An 11450-nucleotide genomic window follows, 5' to 3' on the forward strand; every position below is an offset into this window, starting at 1 on the left:
TAAAGAATTTGTGGCATTACTTTATGAGTTCAGCTGAACTCAGCTAATCAGATTTTGCAGAGTGCATTGCTGTGGCAGAGATGAACCTTAAGCAGGTTTGACTTCAGGTATATGGTACTTGCTTATGCTGCTGATAGTGCTGATATGTCACCTCTATGTTGTCTGTACTTAGGCCGATTGCTGGACATCCTCCACACCAAGGGCCAAAGGGGCTATGTAGTTTTCTTAGAGAGCCTGGAGTTTTACTACCCTGAACTCTACAAACTGGTGACAGGGAAAGAACCTACACGGAGATTTTCCACTATTGTTGGTGAGTAGAATCAATCACAAAGGAGCCTGTTGAGGTAAGGACTATCCTGAAGACTAGGTTTGCTTTTTTTCAGGCAATAAATGGAAATAAAAGTAAATTTTGTAGTAGTATTCTGCTGTTTTTCAGTCCTCTTCAAAGCAAAATGTGGTAGCAATGGGTAATGTATACAGGGAAGGAACATCTCAGTTGTACAAATGAAGCTAAAGAACTTCCAATGGAATGAGAGGCATTACCAGAAATATGAAGAGAAGGACCACTGGAGCAGTGGACTAAATTACACTGACATACACATGTGCAGCACTTTTGAGGAAATCAAATTAATTGTACAGATTCATTTTACAAAGTTTATGCCATATCCACAGGTTTGACTGAAACAAGGCAAAGGCTTTACCTTCTATCCAGCAAGCTGTGTGCAGGTGCATTGAATCTGCTACCAGTGTGCTGTGTAATATTTGTACTGTTGCTAGTTCAATACACAAATTTGTATGAACTTCTGCATATTCTGCACCTCTGTACAAATTCTGGGCCATTTGTTTCTTACTTAGTTGTGCTGATCCTACTTATTACCTAATTAATAAGTAACATAAGTAAGATACTTCATTAGATGTTGATAATCTGTCCAAACATTTTCAGTGGAGGAGGGACATGAAGGCCTTACCCATTTCCTAATGAATGAGATCATTAAGCTTCAGCAGCAAGTGAAGACGAAAGATGTGCAGCGCTGTGAGCTCTTGGCTAAGTCTCGCCAGTTGGAGGATGAGCGAAAGCAGCTAAAACTGAACAAGATTGAGCTTCTGACCTTTCAGGAGAGATACAACAAGATGAAGGAGGAAAGGAACAACTACAACGATGAGCTGGTCAAGGTGAAAGATGAGAACTACAATCTGGCCATGAGATATGCCCAGCTGAGTGACGAGAAGAGCATGGCTGTGATAAGGAGCCGAGACCTCCAGCTAGAGGTGAGATAAATGCTCTGGGGTGCTCTAATCAGGTGCAGCAATGGAGGCTGACAATGGCATCTGGCAAAATGAGACCTTCTCTGACAGCAGAAAGGTGTAGTGCCCTTTTGCTTTGCTTACCCATATGATTAGAGACATCACTGTACAGAAATGCCAACTGCAGAGATGTGTATTAATGGCAGATAATTTACAAACTTGTAAGGAATCAACACAAGTTAAAATATAATTTCAAAACCATAATTGCTTGTTAAAAACCCATAATTTTAGCTTTTCAGGCTCAGTGATATCTTGGTAGTTATCCAGGTTTACACTGCAGCTGCTGGGGGTTTATCCACAAAGTCTCAAACAGAGCACTGCAATGGGTTGAGGTAATCTAGGCAATAGAGAAATGCTTCAAGTGCCATAGAATTCATGCTGGTGTGCATGTCACAGATGAGATGGAGTCAACAACTACCCATAGTGGATGTTGGGATTTAGTTTTGAACCAATGTTATCTGACATTTTACATCAGACATTACTTTGTCTTTTTTGGGAACCTCTCTTTCCTCTCCAGAACTCAAAGCTCCTGTTTTTCCATGCAAATAGTCCATGTGCAAAAATCACAATGAGTGATCAGCCTCCAAAGTGTTAGTTCTGTTTCATATTTATTGGAGAATTAAGGGTGTGCCACTTGTTTTTAGTTCAGATGTTCTAAAAATTCACAACCAGCCCATACAAGCTGTAGCTAGCAAGTAGCAGGTTTGTGCTTTGAGAGTTGAGCAGTTCAGTTGTGGACATTAAACACTCACATACACCCAGTTATTTGCTCCTTGTTAGCATTCAGAGTTTCAGTTGCTTTTTCCATCTATGACTGTTTCCACCTGGAAGTGAGAGTGTTTTCAGAGCAGCATCAGAGCTAGGAACGATTCCTTTGCTTTCCTCTTTGTCCTTTGCACCGCTCCCTTTCTGCTCTAGATTGACCAGCTGAAGCATCGCTTGAACAAGGTGGAAGAGGAATGCAAGCTGGAGAGGAACCAATCGTTGAAGCTGAAAAATGATATTGAAAACCGACCCAGAAAGGAACAGGTTCTGGAGCTGGAGAGGGAAAATGAGATGATGAAGACTAAAATCCAGGAGTTACAGTCCATCATTCAGGTATAAAAGCAGGCTGCTCCATTTAAAATTCCAAACCTTTCAGCTTGCCCCTCCTGCTTGCCCAGATGATGAATTCAGCAGGCTTAGACCACTCCTTGGCTCCAGGCACCCCCACAGTCTCCTTCCATCCTATCTCACATGCCCCACATCTCCTCACAGCCTGCCTTGGTGTCTGTGCTTTGGGATCTAAGTGTCTGGGGGAGGTTGGGAGAGTGCTGACAGCTCCCATGTGTTTTCAGCAAGAGACATGGAGCTGAGTGTATAACAGGAAAACTGCTACCTATGGACAAGAGGAGGTGGCATGGTCTGTGCTACTTCTCCTCACCTCAAGCTCACACATACTCCTGTTATAATGCAGGAAGTGTTGGCTGAAACCTGTACCTGCAAAGCTACAACAAGCGTAAGCACAAAGTTTGGATGAACAGAAGGTTGGTTGTACAGCTCCCAGCTGTCTGTAGTGCTCCTTGTACAAACACTTGCATGAGAAGAAGTTCTACCCAAAAAAGTAATCTAATAAATCAAGTGTACATGAGAGATTGGCTCTTCTAAGGTGCAGTGTGCAGCTGTTCAACTGCTGAACATTCAGCTCCATGGTTTAGCCCTGCTGTGGTTCTTTGTACCAACCTGTCACTGCAAAGCTGTGTTAAACACCCAGCACAGAAATTTTTGGCAGTGGCTCTGTGTACCTTCTTTTAGGCTGTTGTCATATCTGTGCCAAAAGGTCTAAATGAAGCAGAGGGTAATAAAGGTTCCTGTACTTGGGAGGTCACTAGGTACCAAGATGCTGCTGTAACTTGCACAGGGATCTTATCTAACCTGTGTTTGGGCAGGTAGGGAAAAAAGATGATATGCAGCAAATTTAGCACTCCTCTGTGAAGAGCTTAGCCAAATGTTAGGATATATGTGAGACTACTTAGCACTTTGTTGGAAAAGGCTTGTGGCATTTTAAAATGACACTTAAAAAGTGATCAATAGAAAGCCTTTCAGCAATGGCTGTTGCCTCTAGCAGTGCTAATGATTCTTAGTTCTAACACAAACCCAATTCAAAGGTTGAAAAAGGGTATAGTATAGAAGTTTCTGGGAGTTCTGGTCCATGTAGAATCTCTTACATTAATTGAAATGGTCTTATAGCACTTAAAGAAACAGAGAAATAATAATGAAATAGCTAAAAATAGGATTGAAATTCTCCTAAGGGAAAGTATAAATAAACTCAAGGCAGTTTGTTTTAGAAATGCTGAGGTATGCTTAGAAATATTGGATAATAAAAACGTCCCTGAAATCTCCAACTTAGTCTAGGTATTTCAAAAATAAATATGCATATTCCTTGCTGGTATTTTATACTTTTTTCTTCTTTCCATTTATGGTTAATTTTGGATGGGAATTTATGTGTTGAAACCTGCTCTGGCAATCTTGTTAATCTTCAATCTGAAATAAATAATATTGCTGGACAGTACAGAAAATGAAGTAGTGGTACAAGCTACTCCAGGTATGTTTAATATTCTCAGAGCACAGCCCTGCAAAGCCTATGCATGCTTTAAAAATTCCCCTGAATGTTTTCTTAGGCCCTGCTCTGTGGCAAAGGGTGATTTTTGTGCTCAGTGAGAGCTGATTAATAGAGAAGAATTTTGAATGCAGGACTTGGGGTGAAGGATTGTCACAGCATCCAAAATGGATCGAATTATAGCCAGTACAATAGACCAGTAAAACAGTTCCTTCATCAGGCTGTTCTGACAGCAAGACTGACTTTATTCATCTTTTCTGACACTGCTTTAAAATATGGACAAATGTCCATCTCTTCTCCTGCTTTCCCCTTGCAATACCTTGTTCATTTTCTGTTCTTCTTGCTTGTTACTGTCTCTGTTACTTTTCTGCCTGTAACACTGTTCTCTGTTTCCCTGGCCTGTCTCTTCACAATGCTTTTCCCTCAGGCTGGCAAGAGAAGTTTGCCAGACTCGGACAAAGCAATTTTGGATATCCTGGAACACGACCGTAAGGAGGCACTGGAAGATCGGCATGAGTTGGTCAACAAGATCTTTAATCTCCAAGAAGAGATTCGTCACGTGGAGGACTTGAGAGACAAGGTGAGAAAGGGAAGGGTGGAGAGATGGAATATCTCAGGTTAGTGCCCAAAAGGCCTGTGAGAACAGTGGTGGTTAACAGTGTGTCATTTCCAGTATCTTGAGGAGAAAGAAGATTTGGAGTTAAAGTGTTCAACACTAGGAAAAGACTGTGAGATGTACAAGCACCGTATGAACACTGTGATGATACAGCTAGAAGAGGTGGAAAAGGAGCGAGACCAGGTACCTAACAGTTATAGTGGGGGAAATTAGTAGCAAAAGGGCTGTATCTCCTCTGTGCCACTTTGGGGAATTGTGGGTAATTGGGCCCAAAATGCCATTATAAAATAAGCAGTTAAAAGAATTACTTGTTGGAATTTGCATTACAGTAATTAAACATAGGATAATATTGGGCTGTTTCCACAGTGTAGCATCTGGCAGGCAGGACCAAGATCTTAACAACAGCTATTGCAGCTTTATGTTAGTGTCAAGTCACCCACTTTGCACTCTGGAGCATTTTGGCACCAAGCAAGAGGGAGCTCTAAATGAACCACCCTCATCATCATAATTTTTAATGGTGCTACTGTGGCACATCCTGGTCCTAACTGCTGTTTTATTGGTAACTGGTTACCAGTGCTGAAGTCCCCGTTGCAGATACCTCCCAAACAAAACCAGCAGGAGAAGTGCCTGGTGCCCAGGTGCAGAAGAGGTTTCTTGTCTCCACTGCAGGCATTCCGCTCGCGCGACGAGGCTCAGACACAGTACTCACACTGTCTGATTGAGAAGGATAAATACAGGAAGCAGATTCGAGAGCTGGAGGAGAGAAATGACGAGCTGCGGATCGAGGTGGTTCGGAAGGAAGCCTGCATCGTCAACCTGGAGTGCAAGCTCCGCCGCCTCTCCAAGGACAATAACTTTCTTGACCAGGTAGGGCTGAGAAAGATGGACATGAGTCCTTTCTTTTGCTTTTAAAAACATTTTGATGTAGAAGGGAGAGGGGATGTTTTTGAATTCCTTCCATGAATTAACTAAAAATAATAATCTCCTCCTAAATGGTGTGATCTCTCTGGTACAGTGAGGTTCAGGTTGTCTGTGGTGCACGTGGCTCCCCAAGGGCTGGCATTGCACAACTTGGTGTTAAATGGAAGGGAAAGAACTGCAGAAAACCAATTTTTCTACCCTGGGGTAAAAACTACAAATACTTTCAATGAACATTCCTCAGTGAACAGAAATCCCCACAAATCTCAGTCTAAATTATTGATTTGAGTCTGGAGCCACTTCCTGCATGAGCTTCTGAAGCGCTGGAGCCACAGCAAGTTCAATCAGATGACTCTAAAGGAAGGTCATGAGTTGTGCCAAACTGGTCTCAGAAGTAAAGTGTTTCCTTGTGATCTTTAGAGTTTGCCACGGAATCTACCCATTACCATTATCTCCCAGACCTTTGGGAACTCTAGCCCCAAAGCCAATGGTCAGGAAGGAGAGGATGACTCCACTTCTGAAGACTCTCCAGAAGACAACAAATTCTTCTTGCCTGATCAAGCTCGCCTCAAGAGAAGACTGAATCTAAAGGGAATCCAGGTGTGTCTGAATATGAGGCTGGAATGATATGGAGCAGGCACTGTTTGAACTAACAGGCAGAACACTAACAGAGCAGGGCAGACCATGTTGTGGTTGTGCCTCTGAAAGTTCTGTGTTGTAAAGATAAGATAGATTTGTGTATGATAGTGAGCTGTCAGTTTTTGCCCTGTGGTGATCTGCATCTCGAGGAGCAGATAAAATCAGGCTTCATAGACCTTTTTCTGTCCCTTCTCCCCATTTTGTGTTTTCTCCTTGCTCCTGCTGTTCATTCACATTCTTGCAGCGTTGTCAATAAATTGATTCTTCGCCTCCTTAACATTAGTGGGGAAAAAAAATGACATAATGCCTGAGGTCCAACACATGCTGAAGGTGAAAAATGAAACATTGGTGGAAAAGCTCACATCAGTTGGAAGGAAAAATAGAAAGAAACGGGCACAATCTAGAGCAAAATTAAGTGTCTAATTTAGAATTAAATTATGGCAATTTCCTCTCCCCTCAGAGGAAGGGTAGCATGAGTTAGGTTCATGATTTCCCCGACAAGCTGCATTCACACAGCTATTATCTGAGGCTATATTCATGAATTGCAAAAGATATAAAATCTAACATTCAGGGGTTTGAGGTTCTCCTTCCTTTCATCTACATTTGAATTCTCCCTGCCCTTCACAACCTTTCTGAGCTCTGACTGTCATTATTACTTATGGCAATAGAGCTGCATTTTTCACATTGCATACTCCAAAAGGATGCCTGTTGTATGAACTACTGCCTGAAACCAGTCCCAAAGCACCCACTTCACCTTTTGTCTCTTTATTCCCACACTGGATTCTGGGAATTGCAATGCATTTGGGCCAGACCTTCAAAAGTAGTCAGATCAACTACCCCATCACTGCTGTGGCATTTAGAGACCTAAATATCTCTAAAATTTTGGGTCCTGTTGTGTAAAGGAGGGGAAATATATTGCATCATAATAGTGAAAATAATGGTGTGAAAATATCTGGTTTACAGTGTGTGCCAAATATTCTGCATTTGTGCTGATTTTTGTCCTCTCTCTTTTAGATAAGTCCAAGAGCTAAATCCCCTGTCAGCATGAACAAAACATCAGAGTTTCAAGGTCAGAAAGAGCACCCATGTCCTTATTCCTTTTCCATTGTTTTGTCTCATTCACTTAATCTCTTTAAGTTGTTTTAACAAATATGTCAACCAGGGACATTCTTAACTAAGTCCAAGTCAGTAAAATAGACAGTTTCTCTCATAGTTACCAATGTCATAACTTAAAGTAGTCAAGTGTCCTACCCAAATGTCTTCTCCATCCAAATACAGCTCCATAGACACATGATATTGCATCCCAAACTTATGTAAATTTTCTGTTTACGCATTTTTTCTTTCATTTACCAAAATTCTAAAGTCATTTGTGTAACATCTGTACTAAAAGTCATTGTACCATTCTCTTTTTGCTGTTGGAAAAATCATTCAAGCTGAAAAGACCCTAATCTTGTGATTGTCTAATGAGTTCCTTTGTCCTTCAGCAGAAGGGAATTAATTTTAAATCTAAAGCATTGCAAAGGCTGGGGGAGGGGGATTGACCCACCCATCAAGCAGCTGCCAAGCTACCAACTTCATTGCTGTACTTGTGTTTGAGCTACTCCTGTTTCTGTAACGCTGTTCTCAAACCAAACACCATCACAGACAGCACTTCCTTTAGTCATTATGTGCAGCACTGTGCTCCCTGTTGTACAAAACATGATGAGAAACATGATTCCTGCTCCAAGGTATTCCATGTTAAACAGCAGGTTTGGTATCAGGTGATGTGCAACATCAGTTCAAATCAGAGGTGCTGAGGAAGGGAAGAGTCCACAATTAACACTGTGCTACCTGAGGCTGCTGAGGTGTCTCAGGCTTCTTGGTTCCTGTTGGAAGCTTCTTGCTGTAAAAAAGTATAATTTGATGAGCCAATCTTCTTGCAGATTGCCAGATTCAGGTGATGAAGTTAAGACATAAATTAATGAATTCTTTCATTGGTCATAGAGCATCCATAGAGTTATTTTAAATGTACAGGACAGGGTTGAGGGTACCTGAGGCTGCTGAGGTGTCTCAGGCTTCTTGGTTCCTGTTGGAAGCTTCTTGCTGTAAAAAAGTATAATTTGATGAGCCAATCTTCTTGCAGATTGCCAGATTCAGGTGATGAAGTTAAGACATAAATTAATGAATTCTTTCATTGGTCATAGAGCATCCATAGAGTTATTTTAAATGTACAGGACAGGGTTGAGGGGCAAAGTAGGCAAGAGTCTGTCCAGAGCAGTGGGTGTTTCTGTGTTTTGTTGGAAGCTGATGGTGAAAGAAAGGGAACCAGAGCTTCAGGGCACAGAGCGTGTCCTGGGCCTCTGTCCAGTACAGGGCAGGGGAAACAAGACCAGCTGCAATGGAAAGATGAGCTAAGTATTGTTGCTCATTTGTGGAAGTCTCTGTATTGCAAGTGATCTGATGTAATTTTCTCTGTATGTGTTCTGTGTCTGAGTGCAGCAGTCAGAGCACAGGATGAAGATGGGGCTGATGCCAGCAACGGCCGCACAGACACGAGTTCCTCTCTTTCCATCAGCAACTCCATCAGCAGCTGTGAAGTCAGCAAGATTGTAAGAAGCCTTCAGATACCCCTTGCCTGTCTTGGACTGTCTCTCCTAACGTGCTTCAGAGTTTCACAACCCAGTATCAGCACTGCCCTGGCATCCCAGCTGTGATCACATTCAAGGCTCTTGTCAGAGCCTCCCTTAATCCTTTTATCAGCATTTTGTTTGAACCATGTTATTAGCCTTTTCCACAATCATAGAATTGGTTTATGTTTATTTAAAGGTATTTCAAAGGTATTTATGACCTCTCGCTGTCTCCTTGTGCTGCTTCACGTTTACTGTTAGAAGAAAGAGATTTGCTTTAAAAGCTGCTTTGTAACTTAGTTGAGAAAATTTTAAGCTCTCTTTTTTTTTCTGAGTTCTCTAAAGCTTTACCTGTCTATAAGTAACAGCAAGTGAGAAGAGGGGTGCAGATCACAGTTGGAAATTTCTGCATACCATAGTCAAACCATTTCTTCTCTGCTTGCTGTATCCCCATAATCTCCCAAGGTAGATATTCCATTATACATATGTGAGCACTGGCACAGCAGGACGAGCAGACAGCGAGTGCTCTTGCAGAGTGTTAATAACAAAGAACAAAACATCTTTCTAGAACACTGTGAAAACTGCTGCCCCCAGGAAATTAAAATTATACTCAAGAATGGCCAGGAAAGAACTCCCTGCTACTCGTAATAAGCTTAGCTGGGTTAGGAATATCCTTTGGAGTATCTGTTGAATGTTTAGATGACTTATACTGTCTTCCCTCTGGTACAACTCAGGGTTTAGTTTGCAGTGTACTGGGAGATTAATCATTTAATGTATGGAGATCTTTTTCTTCCTCATTCTGCTTTTCATCCTCTTCCTCCTGTGTCAGCTGTGCAACACATGCACCACACATCAAGGGTAAAGTTGAAATGGTTTAGTAAATCAGGCAGTCCTGTGGTCACAGGAAAAGGTACAGTGCCAGCAGACAGGCTGGAATATATGGATGTTCTTGTATGTAGCATTCTCTGCAGTTAGAATCCATTTTTCTTGCTGTCGTGTGTGCTTCACAGCTTCACTAATGCTGCTGTGGGTTAGAAACGAGAGCACATTTCAGACAGATAACCTTCCTGACACCTTTTTGGTTTTTGTTTCAAGCAAACCCTGAGAAATCGCAACGACAGTATCATGTCCACCACTCCTGAGCCTCCAGGAAACGACTCCATAGTGCGGCGCTGCAAGGAGGATGCTCCTCACTGCAGGTAGGTCACCACACTGCAGAGCCTGCTGTCACAGGGAGGAGGTGGAGAGGGCTGCAGGTGTCCTTGTGTCTGTCTCTAGTTGAAGAGCTCCTTCTATTAGACAGCAGGATTAACTTGCTTAAACTTCTCAAGGCTGCAGTCCTTTGTCCCACATTTTGTCCGAAACACTCCGGAGTCTCTGACGGTTCAATGAATGACACTACCACTGCAACACTGACTTTTTAATGTACACAATAAGGAAGTACTGAAATGACCAGGCACCAATGTCCTTGGAGAAAGTGTTCTACCTTCACAGACTGGTGCAGCTTCACTTTTTGCTTCTCAGCTCCATGCTGCTCGTGTCTGTCCTTTCCTCTTCACTCAAAGCCCTTTCTTCTGCTCTGTAAGCTGCCAAAATAGAGCAGAGTGCAACACTGACTTTTTAATGTACACAATAAGGAAGTACTGAAATGACCAGGCACCAATGTCCTTGGAGAAAGTGTTCTACCTTCACAGACTGGTGCAGCTTCACTTTTTGCTTCTCAGCTCCATGCTGCTCGTGTCTGTCCTTTCCTCTTCACTCAAAGCCCTTTCTTCTGCTCTGTAAGCTGCCAAAATAGAGCAGAGCTGCTTGAACGTGTGTGAGGAATGGAGAAGTGGAGGAGGGAGGTGGTTTTTGTCAGGCTCAGGGCTCTGTATCTCAGCATAGCAATGAAGGGAGAGAGAGAGAGAGACATTGCCCTCGGCTTCACCTTTTGAAACTTCTGTCGGGTCATGGCCCTGTGGACTTCCCCTGGCAGTGAAATCAGATCATCTGGCAAGTGGGAAGCCAGTGACAGGGAGGAGAGAGACCTCTCCTGCCTCACAGTTCTCTAAAAGGCATTGACCCCTTTTCTGAAAGGTTTATGGCAATGGGATACTTGGACATACTCTGTTGGTGTTGGTGTCAATAGCATCAGTGTTTCTATCAGAAGATACAAATACATTCCCTAAAGGTCCCAAGCAGAAGGAGAAAAGAACAAAGCAAACCAACTGAGAAGAAAGCAATATATGTGGAGGGTTTAGATCTTTATTAAATTTATTTTTAATATCTAATCTTTATTACACCTTCATTCAGATTTGTATGTTTTTCAAAATAAATTATTTTGGGCAGATTGCCACTTCTCCCTCTCACCCTGCAAAGCTTTGCAAGACAGATTTCCACTGAAGGTATCCTCAGCTGGTTCTCCCATGTAATTTTCTAGGCTGATGAGGATTTAGGCAGTGTTTATTCTGGTCTCCCTTAGCTTCTCTGATATTGTCCTCCAAGTCCCTTTTTAAAGTATGTTCTATTAATTCAAGATGGAGAAAAAAGGTTGTTTTATTAATGATTTGAATGTTTCGTGTTTCAGGTGCTTGAGAAGCCTTTGGCATGCCTGAACTTTCCAATATTTGCAGTGTTATTACAGAACACAGTAGAGATTACATGGAGATTATTCATTTTGTGGATTTTACTGTAGCTCTGAGTATATTCTGTTCCATACGTTAAGGCATTGGAAGACTGAGTTGTAGTGAAAACTGAAATTGTTCCTCATATTAGATACTCTTTC

At 42.1% G+C, this 11450-nt stretch overlaps 1 protein-coding gene across 1 annotated transcript in view; it reads left to right on the plus strand.

The window, feature by feature from the left end:
• Positions 1–11450, plus strand: part of CARD11 (caspase recruitment domain family, member 11) — a 43529-nt gene that overhangs the window by 20870 nt on the left and 11209 nt on the right. The window contains exons 3-12 of the mRNA XM_009078310.1: positions 173–310; positions 944–1269; positions 2224–2403; positions 4332–4484; positions 4578–4703; positions 5190–5387; positions 5859–6040; positions 7097–7146; positions 8556–8665; positions 9779–9882. Coding sequence (XP_009076558.1) covers positions 173–310; positions 944–1269; positions 2224–2403; positions 4332–4484; positions 4578–4703; positions 5190–5387; positions 5859–6040; positions 7097–7146; positions 8556–8665; positions 9779–9882 — 1567 coding nt within the window. The remainder of the gene's footprint in view (positions 1–172; positions 311–943; positions 1270–2223; positions 2404–4331; positions 4485–4577; positions 4704–5189; positions 5388–5858; positions 6041–7096; positions 7147–8555; positions 8666–9778; positions 9883–11450) is intronic.

Source organism: Acanthisitta chloris, unplaced genomic scaffold, assembly GCF_000695815.1.
Source record: "Acanthisitta chloris isolate BGI_N310 unplaced genomic scaffold, ASM69581v1 scaffold25290, whole genome shotgun sequence".
In the NCBI taxonomy this organism is placed as follows: Eukaryota; Metazoa; Chordata; class Aves; order Passeriformes; family Acanthisittidae; genus Acanthisitta; species Acanthisitta chloris.